This window comes from Ctenocephalides felis, unplaced genomic scaffold, assembly GCF_003426905.1.
Source record: "Ctenocephalides felis isolate EL2017-DRISC unplaced genomic scaffold, ASM342690v1 CF-g0.4_SCAFFOLD_01170, whole genome shotgun sequence".
Taxonomy (NCBI): Eukaryota; Metazoa; Arthropoda; class Insecta; order Siphonaptera; family Pulicidae; genus Ctenocephalides; species Ctenocephalides felis.
Genome location: NW_020537324.1, coordinates 84857837 through 84881230, shown reverse-complemented (window position 1 = coordinate 84881230; position 23394 = coordinate 84857837). Strand labels below are relative to the sequence as shown.

At 29.4% G+C, this 23394-nt stretch overlaps 2 protein-coding genes across 4 annotated transcripts in view; one reads left to right on the top strand and one right to left on the bottom strand.

Moving 5' to 3' along the window:
- The window catches only part of LOC113368122 (atrial natriuretic peptide receptor 1-like), a 107180-nt gene extending 96748 nt beyond the window's left edge, over positions 1 to 10432 (top strand). For 2 of the 3 annotated variants that reach the window (XM_026609685.1, XM_026609686.1), the window contains exons 20-24: positions 259 to 408; positions 1357 to 1549; positions 3167 to 3341; positions 3535 to 3725; positions 4360 to 5695. In XM_026609685.1, the coding sequence (XP_026465470.1) occupies positions 259 to 408; positions 1357 to 1549; positions 3167 to 3341; positions 3535 to 3725; positions 4360 to 5202 (1552 nt within the window). In that variant the 3' untranslated portion in view covers positions 5203 to 5695. Of the gene's footprint in view, positions 1 to 258; positions 409 to 1356; positions 1550 to 3166; positions 3342 to 3534; positions 3726 to 4359; positions 5696 to 10061; positions 10186 to 10298 lie in introns of those variants that run through there. The other variant, XR_003366345.1, reaches the window with a different exon arrangement.
- On the bottom strand, positions 6662 to 20674 carry LOC113368123 (synaptic vesicle glycoprotein 2B-like). The gene is made up of 12 exons (XM_026609687.1): positions 20496 to 20674; positions 12472 to 12652; positions 11888 to 12401; positions 11710 to 11824; positions 11518 to 11647; positions 10741 to 10903; positions 10515 to 10672; positions 10283 to 10444; positions 8217 to 8616; positions 7838 to 8145; positions 7612 to 7771; positions 6662 to 7530 (listed from the first exon to the last, which is right to left on the bottom strand). Exons 2-12 carry the CDS (start codon positions 12506 to 12508, stop codon positions 7347 to 7349), a joined length of 2331 nt encoding a protein of 776 aa, XP_026465472.1. The 5' UTR covers positions 12509 to 12652; positions 20496 to 20674; the 3' UTR covers positions 6662 to 7346.
- Positions 20675 to 23394: the final 2720 nt, after the last annotated feature.

Below are 23394 nucleotides of genomic sequence, written 5' to 3'. Positions count from 1 at the left end.
CGATTCAAAATTGAGTTAGTTATGATAAAAAGTTTGGCATCGGGTTACAATTTCTCTAATGGAAATTATTCGGGAAATGTAGAACGTTCGAGGAAGAAAATATCACAGAGCATATGATAAAGTACTTGGATTTTAATCTATTTAATATATTTTTGAAATTTATGGCAACATTAACATTTAATAAACAACGTTCACGTTAAAGCAGATACCTCCTATATAATATAGAATTATTTCTTATTAATTAATATTTCTATTTAGGGACCAGGAGAGTGGAAATATCCTGGACAACCTACTGTCTCGTATGGAGCAATATGCGAATAATTTGGAGACTTTGGTAGAAGAGAGGACCAGGGATTACTTCGAGGAAAAAAGAAAGTGCGAAGAGCTGCTTTATCAGCTACTTCCTAAGTAAGTATATTACAAATCTTTTCATAAAATTATTTATAAAATATACGGTTGCACAATTTTGTGACGATCCATATATGAAACATCAATATTTATTTACAACGAAATATTATTCGTGTCATTAGCAATTAAATTCATTTTCGTGCATATGAATAATTTACATGAGAGAGACAAAGTTTATTTGGAATGATTTCGCAACTATTTTAATTAATTTTAAACATAATGGAAATTATTTGGAATGTGTAATCGTCCAGGGGGCACAGGGGGTTCTCTAGCAACAGGTACTGTAGAGTGGGAAATTGAAATATTTTGAAACAATTTATTCAAATATTCATATATTCATTTAATCGTTTATTCATAAGTGTGATTGTTTTCATCAATTAATTCAGTTGCAATCATTAATATAGTTGTCTCGTGAGCTTCATAACGACAGTAGAACTTAATTAAAGTTTTAGGAAGTTTTACTTCTTAACAAGAAAACTATTGCCCCAAAGCCAACTATTCATGTCGATAATATTGTACGACATATATGGATATATATATATATATATATATATATATATATACATGTGTGTTATAAAACTTTATAAACCTCTTGTGGCAAGAAGAAAGCAACTTATATAAAAGTTTCATATTACATATTATGTTTCATATACACACTGTATGGTTTTCCTTCAGCTGATGATATTTGTATTTTCTAAAAGCATCTTCTCCATTTGCTGCTATTTAAAAAAAAAACTTTTTGCAAACTCTGTTAAAACAATTAATTGTAATTGTCGAAATATGAAGAAATAATTGTGCTGAAAATTAACAGACTATATGATTTTGATTTCATTTTTTTAAAAGGAGTGTTGATAATTTTTCAGATATCTATTTATTAATTATAAATTAAAATGGTGTATAAGAATTATTGTAATAAATTCCTAATTATTATACATTCTCCTTTCTCAGGACAGTGGCGTCCCAGTTGATTTCGGGCGGCGCAGTGGCGGCCGAAACTTACGACGAGGTGACCGTCTACTTCAGCGACATCGTCGGCTTTACTAAAATGTCGGCCGAAAGCACGCCCATGCAAGTTGTGGACCTTTTGAACGACCTCTACTCTTGTTTTGATTCCATTATCGAAAACTTCGATGTTTATAAGGTGAGGGTAAAGGACACATTCATATTATTTTTTATTTACAATAATTCCCTAAGCCGATTTGGTAGAAATATCTTATTTGACGAAAGAGAATCTTATCGTCGAACTAAGGCGGAAAAGGATGTATTATTTTAAACAGATTTGCACATATATACTTTTAATACATATGGACAGTTATTATGGATTGTATTATATAACTAGATGACCCGACAGACGTTGTCCTGTACTTATGTTATGTCTACAATTTTTTAATATAATATACTAATATTTACCGTTTACCTAAAAATAATAATTATTGTGTTTTAAATTACTCTTCACGCCAAAATGCATATACATTTATAATAATAGATGAGCGATGTTAAATGCAGAACTGCTTTAAATAAAATGATGAGTCTCAATTCTCACACTATATTGGAAGTTGAAGTCTTTTAAACGGTATAACATAACCATAACCATAACATAACACTGGTACTTCACGTTGGATTAATTTAATTTAATTTTTTATTATTCAAGATATCCAAAATTGCATCTTAAACTTATCCTAATCGATATCGTGAGGTCCGAATTGTATGTATTCATCATTACTTTCCCATTTGTTGTTAAGTGAAATTTTTACGAATTTCAAAAATGTTGTGGAAAGTAAAAGATGCAAAGAAATTATATATTGAAAAAAAACTATATTGAAAATTTAATATCCGAATCTTGTGTTGGCGCCCCCTAAGGCGTGCGCTCGTATTTTTCGCATACATCGCATTAAAAGTAGGACCGGCTCTGATTAATACTTAATTTCATATTTTAAGTGAATTAATTTGTCATATCCTGTTTATATGTGTATCATTTAATCTGCCATACATAAACTGCATCTTATATTGTTTTAATTTCTGGCACATCTCAGCTGCATTTTGGCAATAATAATGTAGGCATTTCATTTTTCTTATTTATAATCATAAATTTATTATACACATTCTAATATTGTCTAGGTTTATAAGTAAATTGAAATTTTTGGCAGATGATAGTTTTCATTTGTTTTCAATGCAAACAATGACATGTCGTTTTTTGCAATTTTTTCCATTTATTTCTACAATATTGCACATACATTCCAGTACTTTATAATCACATACATCCTAGAAAATTTCCTTAACAAACTTCACAAAGATTTATTAAAATCCGAATAATCGTTTAGGAGGAGTATACAGTGAGTGCTTGTAATTTAATATGAATCTTATATATAATAGTAATAAAGCTCAAATTGATTCTACGTTTTAGTTAGAAAACATTTGTATGTGAAAAAGAAAAGGGCTGTTTTTAGGGTTTTCTTGGTAATTATTCGATTTTTTCTTAAAAAAAAGAATTGGCCAAATTGGTCCATGCGTTGTTAAGTTATGCGCTTACCAACACATTTTGCGACTCATTTTTATATATAAGAAGATTCTACTTATGACTAATTTGTTAGTATGATTGATAAATTTTGTGTTAATTTTTTTGATTTTCAAAATCTTTCAATAGATATAAATAAAATTAATGTAGTTTGAAAGCCTCTAACTTTTGATGCTATGCAACTCTAGTTTACACATAGACAGCATTGATGAACTTATTAATTATTTATTTTACCCCGTCCAGGTGGAGACGATAGGCGACGCCTATATGGTTGTTTCTGGTCTGCCAACCAGGAACGGCAGCAGACACGCTTCCGAAATTGCCCGCATGGCCCTGGCCCTGCTCGGCGCTGTAGACAAATTCACCATTCGACATCGGAGGGACGAAAAACTGTTGCTCAGAATCGGAATTCATACAGGTAAAGGGATAATGGACTGCCTTTATTTATTAGATTCATTTTAGATTCAATTTTCTTTAACAATTTTTCATATTATACTTATATCAAAAACATTCAGTAATTGTTAAGACTGTTATCAGGTATACAGTTACAACCAATATAGAATGGTGTACTCCTTTTTGGATATAGTTATTGAAATATCTCTTCCTCTTAGGTCCATGTGTGGCTGGAGTGGTGGGTCGAGTGATGCCCCGATACTGCCTTTTCGGTGACACTGTAAATACTGCATCAAGAATGGAATCGCATGGTGAACCACTAAAAATACATGTCAGTCCGTTCACAAAACGTCTGTTGGACATCATGGGCGGATTTTTGTTGCAGGAAAGAGGAGAAGTCAGCATGAAGGTAAGAGCAATTTTTTGTAATGCATTGTTGCCTGCATATTTGTTTTTTTGCACTGAACGGTTTGATTTCGTTGCGTTTAGTAAATTTGCACTTTATGGAAAAGGATTGACATTTGTCAGTGAATGTGTATATTTAGTTGATGTTTATGTGTGCTAAAACCGTCATTAAATTGTCATTTAGCATGCTGCTTTAATCATTAAATCATCACATTTTCAAACATTTCACACGATATTCGGAAAGTAAATAGGATTTATTTCTCCACACGTTTGTGTCATCATAAAACTCTATCATTATCATTACTAAATATTTAACTTCATTATTCGGTTAATTTCACTATACCTTAGTTTATTATTATGATTTTTTAAATCATGTGTCAGTGTTATCTCAAAACTGGATCATCATCTTTTGGATCATTCGACAAGCATGTTGCTTAAAGCATGAACAATTCACCAATTCCAAAAATTATCCATAGGATTTGGGAGAACTTTACCACATTTTCATTTATCATTATATTTCTTGTGTCAGTGTCCTGAAATCATCACAGAATTTTATCATTATCATGTCGCTTGAAGCATGGAAATGTTACCAATTCCAGTAATTATTTATTTACAATAAGTGTTTGTTTTTGAATCAGGGCAAACCACCCATGATTACATATTGGCTTTTGGGAGAAGCCCCAATACCTCCCTCGACTGATACCAGCATTCAAAATGCAACGAGTGAGAAGACTGTTTTGGAAAATATTGATGTTAAGGATTCAAAAAGTGACTTGGAAAACCCACAAGATATTTGCGATTTAGAATTCTTCACCAAGGACGATTTTTGTGAAGTCGAAATACATGATGAAACTTCAACTAAACACAAGAATAAATGCGTAAGATTTCCTGGTTTGGCGACTCCAGAAATCGTGTGCAGCGGACCTGGTGAAGAAGATTTCAAGTTTGATAAGAATTTAGCCAGAGTGAATAAAACAGAAAAAATTAGAAGTTACAGTGCTAATTATGAGCCCACCAAGATATCCCAAAGTAGAAAAGACTTTTTTGAACCTAAATCTGCAGAAGATTTAAAAAATGTTAACTTTACCACGCAAGGAGACTGGAACAAAAACCCACATGATCCAAATCGTCCAAAATCAGAACCTATATCTATTCCCAATTGTGATCAAAATAAACAAAATTTAGATGGCAACATCACACCGAAGAAATTTACATCGCCCAAGCATTTAAATTTTGAGAATTTAGAATTGCAAAACATAAATAGTCAAAAATACAACGACACGGGTCAGAATTTTGATGAACACAAAGGAGCATGCTGTGAAGATGAAAAAAGCCTGGCGGGTAATGAGGGTGAAAGGATTTTTTCAGAAACTCATAGCATATTGAAAAATAAATTAAGTTTGAACAATAATAATAATAATTTGAGGAAAACGCAACAGCACGTCAAGGACGAAAGTGCAATGCCTTTGTTAGATAAGTGAAATAGTTTTAGGAAAAAATTAATGGAGAATTATAATTATTGAACAAATAGAATATGTTTTTTCCAAAATCTCTTACACCAGGCACCACTGTCTGACTGAGATATAGAAAATACATATTAAGTTAATAAAGTGCATAAATAATAATCAGAAATTCCTACCACGTTTATGCTCTTTATTATTAAATAAATCTATCGGTGAATATTACTCACATTCAATTCTTGATAGAACATGGAAAAATGACAAACGATTTATAACAAAATCTTATGCAGTTAATTTATTATCTACTGTAAAAAACAAAGTTTAAACTTTATCGATTGGCATGTCATTTGGTCAATACTGTATTGTTTTTTAAAAAGCTAATTCGACCAAAAAAACAGGGTTATATGATGATGAAAATTAAAATGTATAACCAATTATTACATCTAGAAGATTCAAGAATATTTAGCCTTCTTCTGTCTAAATACTTAAGCCAAATCTTTATATATATTATAAATGGACCATGTAGTAGAAAAATGTCATATTATATAGATAATTATAAATAATAAATGGTAAAGTATATTAATAATATAAAAGCGCGAATTTTTTTTGCATTGTTTAAATGAAAGTTGATGAAAAGTTTATCGACAAATTATGAATATTTAAAAGATCATGGTAAAAAGATGTTTTAATTAATGTTAAATATGTTAGATAAATATTTAATTAAAGTTAAATGTACTAGAATGATACAAGTTTAAATTCAAGTCATTACTGAAACTTCAAACGATAAAAGTTATATATAATTAAGCTGTGCCAAATACTTAAATTTATTCTGTACAAATAATAATCAATGTGATTTCAAAATGTGTTATTTTAATTAAATTCATTTAACTACTTAATAGATCTTCAAGATCATATAAATAATATTTTAAGCAGCCGTTAATGTGTACTTAACGATTGTGATTGTGAATATTCCGTTAAACGGAATAAAAATATTTATAAATAAATTTAATTTAAATATTTATTATTGTGAGATGATTTACTTATGTAGAGAAAATTTAATGTGTAAATAGAAATTCTGTGAATTTGGATAAAGGAAATTAATTACATAAAATATGCTTGTACTTGAATGTGTAATTTTGATGAATATTGGTTTAGTAAAAATTAAATTAAATATATATTTTTTGTCGGCAAACATCACCTACAATTAACAATTTATCTTTTCTTGCAATAATCCAACTCACAATATAAACGAAATATTATTCTATTTACTTAAGTACTACCTAGTCACAAATTCAATTAATATATGAATAAAATAATTAATAAGTTTTATTGTCGATAAGTCCATTTGAAATTTTATCATGGTTGTATTATATATTTATGTATAAATGTATACTGATTTGAAATAAATTATTGAACAACATAGTAAAAGTCTAAATAATAGTCAAAGTAGTAAATAATAGTGAAAGTCGTATATTTTTATCATTTTTAATTTATTTCATCAACTACATTGAAATTAAACAAATAAAGAACTATTATTCTTAAATTAAAGGGAAATTTTACATCATACATTCAACATGAATCAATTCTAAAATTATGTGAATAACCAAAATTTTAAACCATTAACACAAATATTTTTTATTCCCACTTATCTTATTACTTATTAAAATATTACTTGGCAAGTATTTTTATATTTTTGTATTTTTTTTAGGTATATTATAAAGACGCCTTTAGTTGTTGCCTTATGAATAAAATACATATTTATAATACATTCACATATTATATACTAAACTATTGAGAAGACTTAGACGATTTAATGGAATTAATATGAAGGAATTTATTAATTTAAATTTTATAAATATAAAAAATTTTAGTGTTTTTTTTTAAGATATCTTATGTTATATTATAATTCGTTTTCATTTACAGATGTGGCATATATATATATATTTTTTTTTTTTGTTTTATTAATTTTTAGTTATTAATTAATAACGAAGTCATCATTAATGAAATAATTAATGAACGACTTTAGGATAATTATTTATATACATTTTTATAAGAAAAGACTCATTATTTTATAAGTATTTAAATTTCAAAATCAAGTTTTTGGGATGGAGCAGAAGAATAAATATATTTATTATATCGCCCGACTGTTATACGATGAGATTTTCTTATGAAAGTGGTTCCCTGGTCGTGTTAGGCAAAAATAGACACATCAGACCACCTCCAGCCAATAGTAGTGCTACAATAAATGTCGGGGCTGGACAATACATGTCTAATAAAGTTGCAATTACCACATTGCCAATTATGCCTCCAAGTCGAGCAGCTACCATAGATATTGCCACACCAGTAGCCCTACAAATGAAGAGATTATATGGAAATAGATAAGAGAGAAGATTTTAATGGAGAGTTATAAATTATGAGTTCGAATTTTACCTCAAATTTGTTGGAAACACCTCGGTGATAAGACAGTCCAACGCTGCATTTCCACAAGATATAACAGAGCTGAAGACTGCAGACACGATTAAATTGTGACGTTTATTGTAAACAAAGAACATGCAGGCTGCACACACTCCTGATGTAAAAGTACTGAAAACTGCAATGGAAAAAAATGTCTATTACCACCACATCCTTTGAATTTTAAATAATTATCTTTAACTACCTAAGAAGAATTTTCTGCCAAGTCTATCCATTCCTATGACTGCAATTATATTACTGGGAATGGCTGCTGCGACAGTTATGAGGGACTCCAGGAACACAGCAGCAGGAATGACGTCGTCGCAGACTGGGCCGGAGGCCCCCTTGGTGACTCCAAAGTCGTCATGGTGTTGATCCAAATGACGTGAAACTACAAAGTTGGTTACTTCGCAAACATTGGCTGTTACTTCGTTTCCGTCAGTTAAATGGTGGCGTGTGTATTCGTCGAAACGGTTGAAGAGCTCTGGGAACCACATCATCAGACCATAGTAACTAAAAAATGAAAAAAATGGGTTAAGATTTTATCTGTTTCATTATTTCAAAAAAGGAGGTAAAACTCTTACCCGATGTGAAACGTGAAGTTGATCGTTATCGATATCAATGTGAATCTTAAAATTGGCGGTCTGAACAACTGCTTGCTGTTCTCAGCCATGTCTGACAACATCCGACTATACTTTCCTTTCCTTTTATTTTTTCCGATCTTCATTTTATCGGAGTTGTAAGAAATTTCAACGTTTTCCTGCTTCTTAGCATCCAAATACATGATAACATTTTCTTTCGATGCTGATTTAATTAAATCTCCGCTTGATTTAATTTGATTATTCGTTTCTTGGGCGTCGTTATGTTGGAACAAGTTCGTGAGCGATCGCTGTTGCGGCGTTTGGCCGGGCGATGGTTCATCGGGTATCAATTCGCAAACTGGAAACTGATCGCGCGGCTTTCCAGTGTTTGTGTGGAAAATGCCTGGAAAAGAAAGAAAAAGTCATCATTATTTTTTTATTGTGAAAAACTATTGAATTCAGTTGTATACGTTATTTTTGCCTCAGAACGAATGTGCAAGTTTCGTACGCAATGTCACGCTAGAAGGTTATAAAATGTTTCGTATTAACTAACTTGAATTACGTTAGTTAAAATTTGTGTATTTTATCATCTTTTATTTTGTCTGCATTTTATATTTTAACTAGTTGGTATTGGTATTTTGCCTTGAGGCAAGTTACATGAACTTCCCGAAATGTGTAAATAATCGACTTAGTCAATAATAAATATATTAATTTATAAGCGATTAAAATTATTTCGAGTGGATTTATTACACATAATTGAAAATGAACGAACGAAAACGTTAACTCGGAGTATTTTCTAAAAGCAAGTTTTTAAAAAATCAACCATTTTTGTAATTGAACCAGTTACCGTAAGACTTTAATGGTTTACCATGTTGATCAAAGTATGACCAAGTACTCTATCGTTATACCAAGTAAATCCAATAATTTTAATTTTAACAAACGTCAAAAAAAACTACTCATTTTCTCAAACTTTGATGAATTTTTAAGTTAAACTACTTGTCGTAAGGCCGTAATATTTTAGCAAGTTCTATAAGACCATGATATATATCGCCAAAAAAGTTCCATAAAAATTGGCTTAATTTTTTTTTCAACAGTTGATTACAAGAAAATGGCTCGGTAGATTTTCACCTAAAACTAATCAGTATCATTCCCTACTAATATCTTTCGAGCAGTTTTTGATTTTTTAAAATCGGTTCGGTAGTTTGAGGTTAAATGTGGACGAAAAGTTTAACACTTTTTTTTCAAATTATAAAGAAACGACTAGGCAGATCGTTTCACAAAACTTACAAACGATAGACCTTATTGAGATACATTAAATGGCTTTTAAATTTCTGAAATGGGTTCAGACGTTTTTGAGAAAACGTCGATCAAAGGTCTAATTTTGACAAATCCCAAAAGAACAATACTAATGTTTGCAAACTTTGAAGAATTTTTAAAATTAAACGACTTGTCGTAGGGCCGTAATATTTTAGTATGATCTACAAGACTATGGCATCTACCGTCAAAAAAATCATAAAAATCGTCGAATTTTTTTTTTTAAACTTTATTACAAAAAAACGGCCCGGCCGATTTTTACCAAAAACTAATCAGCACGATTCTCAAACAATATCTTTCGATCGGTTTTTCAAAATCGACTCATAATTGCGGGCTAAAACGTAGACGAAAAATTTTTCACTTTTCTGCGATTTACACACACACACATACTTTTTTCAAATATTGGTCTCATTTGATTCAGAATGACTTGAAATGTCGAGAAAACACAACCAGCGAATCGGATTTTTTTATGAAAGCATAAACTTCTCCTTCGGGAAGTTAATAATTATTAAAATTGTATTTTCTTATTTTTAGATACATTATAATGATATGTTGTTGCCTTCTGTAAAAAGTCCATATTTATAATGCATTCAGATGTTAACACATATACCAAGCTAGCTAGAGATGACTTGGAAGATTGAATAGAATTAAAAATAAGGTATTCATTAATTACAATTTTACATATATACAATTTTTAATGTTGTGTCTGAAGTTAACATATGCTTCAACTACTTAATCTTCATTTACAGACTAACCTCTGAATATTTCCAGGGCTTCTTCTTGTTTACCTCTGGCCAAGAGAAATTTTGGAGACTCCGGCAGAAAGAACAGCAGCACGGCTACAATTAATGATGGAACAGCACACAATGACAAAAATATGCGCCATGAGTTATATGTGAAATGGATTCCGTGATATCCTGATACAAAGTAAGATTATTTTAATTTCATTATGCATGCAAATATGGGATTTTGTTATTTAAAACTTACCTAAACTGGCTTGGGGTATAACGGCCCAAGCCAAACCTGCTACACAAAGATTACCCAAGGTCCAAAAGGCTGCCATTGAACTAAGCATTGAACCTCTTTTTGCTTTTGGTTGAAATTCGGCGAAATATGACCAAATTACAGGACCGCTTCCTCCTAAACTGTAGGAATAAATGATTTTTTTTTTCAAATTATTCACAAACTCATTATTTTAATTAGTAATACTTACGCAGCTCCGTTTAGAAATCTGAATAACATAAATAGTCCATAAGATTGTGAAAATGAACTGGCTACTATGCAAAGGGCGTTCATGAACGAAATTGCTATGAGGACCCTTTTGCGTCCTACGCTGTCTGCTAGGGAGCCCCACAGATAGGCACCAAACATCATACCTATGAGATGATAATAATAATAAACTAGTGGTGTAGGCATCGTGCCTTAAGGCAAATTGCATTTTCACATTTTTCAATAGTTTTCACAAAATTGGAAAAGTACATAAACAGTCTAAACGCACTTGGGTAAACATTTGTACCAGAGTGGCGCTTAGACTGTGCTTAGCCTGGGTCATTTTTTCGATTTTTAATCCAAAATTACAAAAATATTTTATGGAAAATAAAAAAAAGATGTAAGAATTTTTTATCCTCAAAAGCAGTTGTTTTATCAATACAAGCAGAAAGTTTTTTAGATCGTTCAAATCGGACGCTTGGTTCACTCAAAAACTGCCATTTTTTGCACATTTAGGTCTGTATCTTTGAAATGGCTGAACCTGCTTTTGCCAAAAACTAATCAGCATATCTCCTTATCAATAGGGATCGAATGTTTTTTAAACTATTCAAATCGTGCGCCCAAAAACGTGGACGAGAAAATGCGGACACATTTCTGATGTATGCCAAAATGTTCAGAAAAGTTTTCATTCTCGATTTTCGGCTCATTACTATAACTACCCTACGGGAAGTTAATAATCCACAATCAGCTATTTGTACAATTTATGAAATTTTATATTTACCTATAAATATGATACTATTCAACCAACCCTTAGTGTGCGTATTTAATTTCAAATCGCATTGGGCTGATGGTAGAATAAATGACATTGAGATTACGTCCATTTCTTCACTCGTGGATACAAAACCACAAACCTGAATAGAATATTTAATATAGAATTATTGTTTGTTTTTATTAATAATAATTTAATACTTACCGCCAGCAGGGCGTAATGGAATTTTCCATATCCAGTCATATCTATGGCTGTTTCAAAATCCGCCGCAATTTTCTTGGACGGATCGCTTTGACCCTTTTCTGGGTCATTTTTACCCCTACAAAATAATAAAAATATGATAAGTTATTCAAAATAACTAGATAATTTTATTTTTTAATACCTTTTGTCTGAATTAACGGAACCACCATTTTTGAGCTTTAATGAACTTTTTTTGCTACTGTTGTCATTAGCTCTAGTAACCAATGTTGTCGGATCAGTCAATGTTTTTTGACTAGTCAAGTCAGTCAAGTCATGTTGACTGACCTCCGTCTGGTCCTTCAACTCATTTTTATCTTCTCCATCATCCTGACCTTTCAATTCTAACTGACTAATATTCTTTAGGAATTTTGTTGACGCCGTCAAATCCCTTTTTAGTAAAGGACTCAGGCCATCTTTACTTTGAGTATCCGTGTTTTGTTTACTATTATTAACGTCTGCAGCTGACTTGGTACTGCTGCTTTCTGCTAGTGAGGTATTTGATGTTTCTAATGGAGTATTTGTTGAAGTATTTTGGCTTAAGGGTTGTGATTCGGTGAGGTTTCCATTGCTTTCATTCACGTTTGAACTTGGAGCAGTTGTGGATGGGCTTATTTCATCATTCGTTGACTGTGGTTGGTCGTCTTTAACGTCACTGTCTGGGAAAGCAATAGTAAAAGTATGATTATGAGTGAATATTTATTTGCTCGACTATTATTATTATCTTACTAAGCAAACGCCTGGGCCCAGGGTCAGTCTGTACCATCCTATGCCGAATAGGGTTGAGAGTGGCTGTCTCCTGCGTTCGGAATGAATTCGATTTGGCCAGGGGTTGAGAACCGACGAGGGCGCTCGATGCTAAGTCTCTGCTGGGCGTTGCGCTGTTATCACCGGCCGGGACGATCGGGCTCTGAAAAAATCATTTTATTCGAAATGAAATTTGGATTTAGGGGCACACCTTGTGTGAAATTTTCAAAAAATCGAATTTTCAATTTTTACATATTTCGATTGGTTATACCTTTAAAAATAACGTACCAAAATTTTATATCGATATCTTAAATAGTTTTTGAGTCATAGCCATTTAAAGAGTATATATACAGTATATAGTATAACAATCATTTTATCTTTGAACGCGTTTTTCCCGAAACAGCATTTTCCGAATTTGCTGCAGCGATTATACTCAACAACAAATGTTCAGATCACTATCTAATTTTTTTACATGTTCTATATATAGTTCTCCGTAAAATGAACTATCGATTTTTTGATCTGATCAAAAATCGAATGTTGGCAGTCCAAAAACGATCAAAATTTTGGGTAAAATTCGACTTTTTTATAAAAAACGCCGCCATTTTGTCAATTTTTGATTTTTTATTTTTATCATAGGTCATTTTATAGACAATATTATCTAGTTTAACTAGATTTTTTTTTTAAATTTCATCCACGTAGCACTGCAGCAGTGAAGGGCCTTTTTTTTCGCTCCGCCGGATATCGCATGCCATTTTAAATATATTTGATATTTTATTTCAAAAATTTTACTGTGTATTCTCAAGGCATGTATGAATATACCCTCAATTTCAAATAGATCGATTTACTAGTTTTTATTATATTTTAATTCCCATAAATAAACTTTTTTTAGGTTGTCACACTAGGTGTGCCCCTTAAACTTAGAAATGCCCCGGAGAAATAAATAAAGCCTCGAATTGCAAGTACCTGTCTGCGCTATAAGTAGTATATATGAAAAAAGTTCTATTAATTTATGCAAAGAAGTAATAAATTAGTCTTCTACATATATTAGTCATTGTGCTAAAAGTTTGTTTTTCAATTTGTATGCAACGACAAGAAAGTCATTCGACATATATAGCTAAGAATTGCAAATGGCTATATAATAAAGATTTCCATTAATTTTTGAAAAGGTTTTTTATACACATATTAGTTAAATTTGCATGGATTTAAACTAACAATATATATTATCCCATAAACAAATATAGCTCGGAAGGGCAAATGCACTAAAGATTCCAATTAATTTTTGAAAAAAACTTAATAATTTGCCTTTTGCACATATTAGCTTATTATGTCTATGATAAAATTGGTTTTTAATATTTGTGTTCAATTAACTTATTACTCTTTGAACGCGTCTATAATATTTGGACTATTTTTATATACATACTTATAGCACATATGCAAAGCTATAGCATTTTTTTAGTGAAATTATAACTAGCAAACTAGCAATAAAATTTTATAAGGTATGAAAAGATTATGTTAGCCTCATATTATTTTTAGAATGAATATGATATATAATATTTAGAAAATCAGGCTTCCTGCATTTTAATTTGGTTGGGACCAAAATTGGAAAGAGTATTTGTGTGTGTTTGTGTCTGTGAGACATTTTGTCTGAAGATTTTTCCAAAACTACTGCGCCTATTTTATCATTATTGTTCAGCAAAAACTTTGCCTTCGAAATAAATAATTGAAAATTTCATCTAAATAGCTATTTTATCTAATATCTACACATATCGCAAAGTTCGTGCAACTTGCTTTAAAGAAAAATGCCGCTTATACCTAGTTACAGTTTGTATAACAATGAAGAAAAATGAGAAAAAAAATTATGATTAATCTATTTCATTTATCTAAATAATTCAAACTTCAATAGAAAATTATTACATCTTCATGTAAAACCATTCCTATGAATAAAATCAATCTGTCTACGGCTGCAAAAAAATTAGTTTTAATCTTTTTCAACATTTCAAACACAAATAGTATTTTCACGAACTTTTTTGATTACAACACACTTTAATATATTTTCACATCATCGGAATATATTTTTCATAAATAAATAATAATTGAGTTAATAATCTTATATAAATTAATTGATAGATTGTCGTTGTATACTTTGTAAATGTCACATTTATCACTTTTTTATTTTATTTCAACATATAATAAAACATATTGATTTTAAACACTTTCTTATTTCTACTTAATTTACTTAGTTAACTTCAATTATTTTTTCCTGGTTAATAAATTTTGTTCAACTATTTTTATAACTTTGTCTCTCTTGATCTTTTTCCCTCAAGACCTAAGAAAAAACTGCATCCAGATCTCGTCGATGTTTCTTTATCCCAGCGAAAAAATTTTGTCGTAATTCCTAGATCTTAAAAAATAACTTTGCAGATATTTTTCACGCCAATTAAACAATAAATCGATATTATCAATCATCTTGCTTGATAATAACTAATGATTCGGTTTTAATTATCGCCATTGAGTCACTTTTTATTATTTTACAACTCGACGCTAATGGAATGAATTATTTATAAGGATAAGTAGTAAAGGAGCTAGATTTAATATAATAAAATATTTATAGAGGTAAAATATATAAATCAATGTTATCCATTCAAGTGATTTTAATATTATTAAAGTAATCTTATATATTACTCATGAAATAAATATAAAACTAGTGGTGTATGGCATCGTGCCTTAAGGCAAATTGCTAGAACTTCCCGTACCGTAATGAAATATTCGAGAAATTTTAAACGTTTTGAAATATATTATTACAAATACTGTAACTTTCATTATTTTTGCTATCTTGTTATATCTGAGCAAATCAAATGTAAATCATAAATCAATTTATCTCCAGAACATTAACAATCGTCATTTCATTTCGAATTCAATTTTAAAAAAATAGTTGCCTAATTTACACAAAATTGAAAAAGTACTATAGTCACAGTCTAAACGCAGTTGCAAATAATTTCAATAGTTTTCACAAAATTGGAAATGCGTGCGTGCTTCACCCATAAACAGTCTAAACGCACTTGGGTAAACATTTGTACCAGAGTGGCGCTTAGACTGTGCTTAGTCTGGGTAATTTTTTGAATTTTTAATCCAAAATTACAAAAATGGAAAATAAAAAAGATGTAATAATTTTTTTATCCTCAAAAGCAATTTTTTGTCAATACAAGCAGAAAATTTTTTAGATCATTCAAATCGGACGCTTATTTTTCTCAAAAACTGCCATTTATGATGGACCTGCCTTTGCCAAAAACTAATCAGCACATCTTCCTATCGATAGGGATCGAATGTTTTTTAAACTACTCAAATCGGTTGATCCGTGCGCCCAAAAACGTGGACGAAAAAATGGGTACATATTTTTCTGAGGTATGCCTTAAAATGTTCAGAAACCTTCAAAACGTCGAGAAATGCAAACATTTTCATTTTCGATTTTTGGACGATTACAATAACTTACCCTATGGGAAGTTAATAAAGTAATCCTATATATTACTCATGAAATAAATATAAAATGATTCGAGCCCTTTGGTTATGGCTTCTCATTATAATGATATTTATTATTATTTCAAATATAAGTTTTTATTCTTATTTGCAACCTTCCGAAAGAGAATTTTCGCCAGATAGTCCGATTTACTAATTTGTTGTTTTAAGTTGTTCTGAAACCCTTAACACCAAAATCGTTATTGTATTTATTGTGCATTGTTTTTTTTTTAATTTTAAAAATACTTTTGTTAAAGTGAACATATGAAATTTGAATTCCAAACAAATGTGTGCAAATATGATGTAATGACTATTCCAAATTGGTATTATTATTATGATTAAAATCTTAATCAAACAAAAAACAAAAATTTTATTGAAGAGAAAATACGGAGTGGTTTTTCAAAATTTAATCAAGAAATTTAAATATGAGACCATGCCAAATTGTATAAGAATTAAAAGCATTTCAATATTTTTAGTTCTAATATTTCAATTGCTGTTTAAAATGTTCTGAATTCCTATAGTACAATTTTATATTGAAAATAATATTGAATATTTAACTTTGTGTAATCACAGTCTGAAATCACATCAAAAGTTTATATATTCTCCACATGAAGGCTATTTCTTTAATGAGATTTTATGAGGAATTCTTTATGAGAAACACAACAATTATTTTGGAAGCTGGATAAAATAAATTATTCACTTCAACAGGAAGGGTTACTCGATTTTTTTTAATGAGATTAATTTGAAAACCACCCAAAAATTACATGAGATTTGAATTGTGCTGCTATAAGGCAAATAGGTGTTGGACCAGAATGGCTAATATATAATTTAATAAAGTTATATAGTGAAAATTTTTGCCACGAAAAACGAAATTACTTTCCTAAAAACCATTTGGTTCCTACAGAACATCATATTACAAATATTTGAAAAATTTTCAATACGTTGTAAAAGTTTCGTAATATTTTATATAAATAAACTGTTTCATAAGAAACAGATTTTGAAACTTTTATACTACATTTAGTACAACAATGAAATGTATATTTAAAAACAAAATCATCCTAGAATTAAGTAATATATCTACTATACTAAATACTGTATAATAATAAAGTATGGTATAGAATTTTTAATATCAATAATTTTTATTTAACAAAGTTAATTAATATCTCTCTTACCATATTACACTTCACTGCCAATTTTATTTCATTTCATTAATTACACAACTATAACTATAACTCACAAATCATTCAAATGAATTATTAAAATCCTATTGTTATATTCCTTCAACTTTATTGTTATAATTATATGCAATAAAGTATACTAGTTTATATCACTAATTTGCAACAAATTATAATTTTTATCGTGAGTTTATTGCAGAAAATAAAATTGCACTTCAAAATATATTTTTTTTTAGTAAAATCTTAGTAAATTCCGAGTTACTGACGTTGAATGAATTATTTGTGATCTGTAGTTACTTTGTTTGTTTTGAGAGAATTTACTTTCAGATAAAAATTATTGATAGTAATGAAATTTTCTGTAGGATGATATTGATTTGAATAAACACACATTTAATTCTTCTATGTATAAATTTGTATCAGTTCAGTACAAAGATTAGACAAATATCTAAAAGGACCGAATTTTTTCCAATATTTATTCTGCCACTTCGTAATTTTTCCATCAACTTAAGAGTTAAATTTATGTAATTGTGTTTAAATGAATTATCTGAATAATTTTTAGTAGAAATTTGCTGAATTTTGATTTATAACTTATCTTTATTTAATCTTTGGTTACATTTATGATTCGATGAAAAACGGTATAAAAAATGTTCATATTTCTTAACTTCATGATTTATTTATATGTTTTAAAATTTTGTCATGGAGAAATAGTTCAGTTTTATATTGTTTGTACATCAATATATTATATTTTAAATATTTTATATTCACGTATAACTTATAAATTTAATATCAAACGATTCAGAATGGAGAAAAAATAAAATTAGCGTGTCGGATTTTCTGGCGAAAACATAAACTTTACTTTCTGAAAGTCAGAAATAATAATAATCTAATTAAGTAAAAAGGACTCTACTGACGAGCAAACTGAATCTTGAAGAAAAATGATAATTGAAGTTTTTAGTTATTTTGCCAGATTATTATATATTAATAAAATTGTATTTTAAAATATTAAATCATCTAGAAAATTGTGACCTCAAATTGTATTCGCAATTATTAACTTCCCGTAGGGTGGTTATAGTAAATATTTTTTTGAAATTGAATTCGAAATGAAATGACGATTGTTAATTTTCTAGAGATAAATTGATTTATGATTTCCATTTGATTTGCTCAGATATAACAAGATAGCAAAAATAATGAAAGTTACAATATTTGTAATAGTATATTTGAAAACTTTTAAAATTTCTCGAATATTTCATTACAGTACGGGAAGTTCCAGCAATTTGCCTTAAGGCACGATGCCATATATAACTAGTTTCAAATTAGTTTAATAATATTTGAGTTTTTCATTAGTTTAAATTAAATTATCTAGCATAAATCTCAGTAGAATAATTTTCAGAATTGAGACCTCAAATTTGACTCTTGTAGCTAAATGAGTTCAATAATATTTGAGTTCTCTATTAGTTTAATTATCAGATTGACCTAAACTTTCTTCCTATTTATTGAACAAAATGCGAAAGCCCTTCTAATTAGTGATATTAGGAAAACACTGACTAATTAACATACAGGTGTTAAGGTAATTAAGAGAAGTGCAGTTGCAAGATTGAGATGTATATATGTATATATATACATAATGTTATAAATCGTCATGACATTTATGAATAATAATGAAATGGTGTTGCGAGAGTAGTGAGTGAGATTAAAAATGAAGTTGATTGATTTAGTGAAGTAATTTTGTAATGAGCAAGGTCGCGCACTTTACATTGTTCTCTTTTCCTATTAAATGTAAATACCGATAATGAACACGTACAAACATCTACATACATATATGCAATATACAGGGTGTCCCAGAACTCAACGTCAAGCCGAAACGGAGTAATGGTATTGATAGTAACTATTATAATGAAACATTTTTATCACATGTTGTTTGATGATTTTGCAATATAGTTTTTGCGTTATAATTTAAGGGGCACATCTAGTGCAACAGCCTAAAAAAAGGTGATTTTTGGGAATTTATATTAAAAAAAAAACTTTATCAATTATTTCAAATTTTTAAGAATATATTTACACATGTTTTAGGAATACATAGTAAAATTTTTGAAGAAAAAAAATTAATATTTTTTAAGTTGACATCGATCTCCAACAGCGCGAAATAAGACCCTTCACTGCTGTAGTTATTCCGGCCTTCTACGTGGATGAAATTAAAAAAAAAAACAAAATTCTCGTTAAACTAGATAATATTGTCTGTAAAATGACCTACAATAAAAAAAAATAATCAAAAATTGACAAAATGGCGTCGTTTTTAAAGAAAAGTAGAATTTTACCCAAAATTTTGGTCGTTTTCGCGAAAAATAGTGAATCGATTTTGAAAATATAAAAACTGGAGGTTCATTAGTTGGAACTCGAAAGCTGACCAGATTGTTTTTTGAAAATACAATTAATTTCTTTAGAATTTTTTTTGATTATTTTATATAATTGATGAAGCTTTGTATGAAGATAGAAATTGTTGCCTTAACGGTTGATGATAGAGATTTTAGCTATAGGCCTATGAAAACTGTGGTTCAATTCTAAAAATTCAAAACAAAATTTAAAATTTCTATCATCACAATTTTAAAGTTTGTTGCAGCTCCATTCTTATTATGTTAATTATTTTGGGAAGTTTTACTTACGCTTACACCTGAAGCGTCACAATAAGTAATTTTTAATTTATAATATGAAAAAATAAATATCACTATAATTATTGTGACTTAGATATAGTTTTACATGTAGTATGTTTTCAATAATATTCTCATATAAGTTAGTTTGATTTGGGTAAAAAAAATGTTAAATTGTAACACACATTTTTATTTTCAATGTTTTTGATGGTTTTATTTTATTACACGGATTTTTGTTTCGTTTTAGTACTATGTGTTAGTGGCATTTTGCCTGAAGACTAGTTGTAAACTATTGCAGATTATTCAACTACAAATATCTTTGCACTTTTTTGCTAATTCTAAAGAAATCGTATCCCAAAAGTAACCAAAGGGAGTGTCTGTTAAGTTTTATTGGAAAATTTTAAAATTTTTGAAATCGGTGCAGCCGTTTACGAGAACACATGGACAAAATATCAAAAATCGACTCACACACACACGTGTTTATTTAAAATTTGGTCTCAATCGATACATAATGACTTGAAACGTCGAGAAGCAGCAAAACATAAACATTCTCCTTTCGAGAATTTAATAATTGTTAATATTATTTTTAGTTAGATTTTAGTTTTAGAGTGCAAAACCCAGCGTTCACAATTTATAGAAAAATATTAAATTTTGCAAGTAAAATGTAACTCACCTTATCTAAATCTTGTATCACCACTTATTAAAAATTAAAACTATTTAGTAATAAATTTAAAATTAAAACTATTAATATACAATATGTGAATGTATTATAAAGTATATATTTTATTCGACAATTACGATAATTCTGAAGCGCTTGATGGCCCGCCAACGGCGCGAATTTGATATTGGGTCGGGTACGGAACCATCTCGTCGGTTTTATATGAAATTTAGACGTGTTTGATAATGAATTAATTCTTTTTATAGAATAAATATTAATAAATCACATATATATTTACACAACGATTACGTCTGTTTGGAAAAGATTTGATAAGATGGTGACAGGTTGTGATGTGTTTACATGATTTTTGGATAATTTTGAATTCTATATTTATACATGTAAATGAAGTAAATACATCAACTGTCATGATTCATGTTTTTGCCTGTTGACTGTTGATTCGCAACAAATAATGCCTTCTAACCAGTTAACTTTGTTTGACGAGTATATTCGTCATGAAATAGCTTCATAATTTTGTGATAAATCTATGACGAAGTTAATTTTCAACAGAAAATCTAACAAGCTTTCATGTTTCGACGTTTGAAGTCATTCTGAATCTTGGGAGATAGAAATTGGACCAAGTAGGTGTGTGTACATGTGTACATGTATATTCGTGTGTATTTGAATATTAAATGATTTATAACTTTTGCATCCTAAACAATATGAAAGTATTGATAATGTGCAAGAATGTGGTCTACACAATAATTTTAAATAATAAATGTCCTGTTTATAATTGAAAATACTGCAAAACTAGTGGGGCGCATGACATCGTGCCTTAAGGCAAATTGCTGGAATTTCCCGTACCAAAAATTATTTTTTTTAAAAAAGATTAACATTTTTGAAAAAAAAATTACTCTGAAAAAAATAGATTTTTGAGAAACTATAAATTTTTGATAAGTCTTTTTGAAGAAAAATTCATTTTTAAATATTTTGGAAATTCTGAACCTTTTTTCAAAGCAGTCGTACTGCTTTAACTGCATAGAGACGAAATATAGAAGCGCGTAAGCGCCGCGTCGTCGTCTAACGGATAAACATTGGTACGGAACCCATGGGAATTTAAACAAAATTCTAAAGAAATGGCTCAGCTGATCGTATCCCAAAAGTATCCAAAGGGAGTGTCTATCAAGGGGTTATACTTATTGTTAAAATCTCTATAAAATATCTGATAATTTGATGTGCATATGTCTAATGATCATTTTTGACCGCCAAATTGCATTTTTTTCTACTTTTTTTACTAGATCCTCGAAACCGCTAGACCTGCCTTCATGAAAATTTGATCAGATCTTCATATTGTTAATACAAGTAAAATGCTTTTTGAATTATTCAAATCGGACGCTCCGTTCTCTTAAAGACTGAGTTACCGTTTTTGGCACTTTTTCTCCCATATTTTCGGAACGGCTAGACCTGCCTTTGCCAAAAACTAATCAGTACGTTTCCTTATCAATACGAATCGAATGTTTTTTGAATTATTTAAATCGCTTCATCCGTGTTCCCGAAATCGTCGACGAAAATTTGTGTCCGCACACATACACACACATATACATCCATTTTTTCTAAGGTATGTCAAAATGTTCAAATACCTTTGAAACGTAAAGATATATAAAAAATTTTATTTTCGATTTTTTTTGCGATTACTATAACTTGCCCTGCGGGAAGTTAATTATTGAGATTGTATTTGTGTGCATGTGTATATGTATGTTTGTATGTACGTGTATCAAATTTTGGTTTTTCATCGATAATTTCAAAATTTTGAAGTCGTTTCGAAACTCGCTAAAATCTACAAAAATGTGCAAAATGTTACATAATCTTTTTCACCAAAATATCCGAATTACTTTTGAATATTTTGAAAAATTTAATAGTCTTTGGGAATCGTAATGCATAGTAATAAATTGATGTACATGGTATTAATAGAGTTTGTAATTTCAACGAACATTCTGAAATAATATAGATATATGAAAAGCAGTTCAATTATAAAACTGTTTGTAATAATGGACAATGTCAACATTTTAATGTTTTTTCATGATATTTGTAAAAGTTGCTGAATCTGAGTTCTTATTGATTAAGTTAATATTGATTAAGATTATAACATCAATATAATTTATTTTTGCCATATAATTTAATTTAAAATAATTAACTAATCACTACATTATATATTTTCTAAATTTTATTTTCGATTTCAATCCGATTCTGTCCTTGTCGAAATAATAACAAAATCGTCGGACACGATTTGTGACCAGCTGTGAGTGCATAATGACTGAATAGTTGTAGTTTGTTGCAAAATTGTTTGTTTAAATAATTTCCGATAATAATTATTAACAACTGATAAAGATTCAGTATTGCTTGCGAAGACATATTGTAGAATTACTTATGATAAATTATTTATAATATTATAGTAAGAATAATGAATGTATATTACAACTTACCTGATGAGCATAATATCCAATTTTTATTTTTGCAAGCAAATTTCTTGTATAGATTTTTTTCTAGCCTCTGTTTTCTTCTATTAGTGACACATACTTCACATTATTTTTATTTCATTTTCTTTTTGTTTGATTTAATAATAATTTATAATATATTTGTCGTAATACTTTTAAGAGCAATAGTGTATTTTTGGTACGATACTGCGCCTGTAACAAAAATAATAATTAGTATAATGTAATTATACTCAAAGGAAACTATAAGCTCATCAAATGTTCAATTTTTTAACTTCCCGTAGGGTAGTTGTAGTAATGGGCCGAAAATCGAAAATGAAAGTTTTTACATTTCTCGACGTTCTGAAGGTTTCTGAACATTTTGGCATACCTCAGAAAAAATGGATGCGTGTGTGTGTGTATGTATGTATGTATGGATACAAATT

Excerpts from the sequence above, each read along its gene's own strand:
- LOC113368123 (XM_026609687.1), bottom strand. The coding sequence starts at position 12,508 with ATGGTACAGACTGACCCTGGGCCCAGGCGTTTGCTTA. Across the intron at positions 11,648-11,709 it reads TCCATTACGCCCTGCTGGCG|GTTTGTGGTTTTGTATCCAC; the intron begins GTAAGTATTAAA and ends TATTCTATTCAG. Across the intron at positions 10,673-10,740 it reads AGATTTCTAAACGGAGCTGC|TTTAGGAGGAAGCGGTCCTG; the intron begins GTAAGTATTACT and ends TTATTCCTACAG.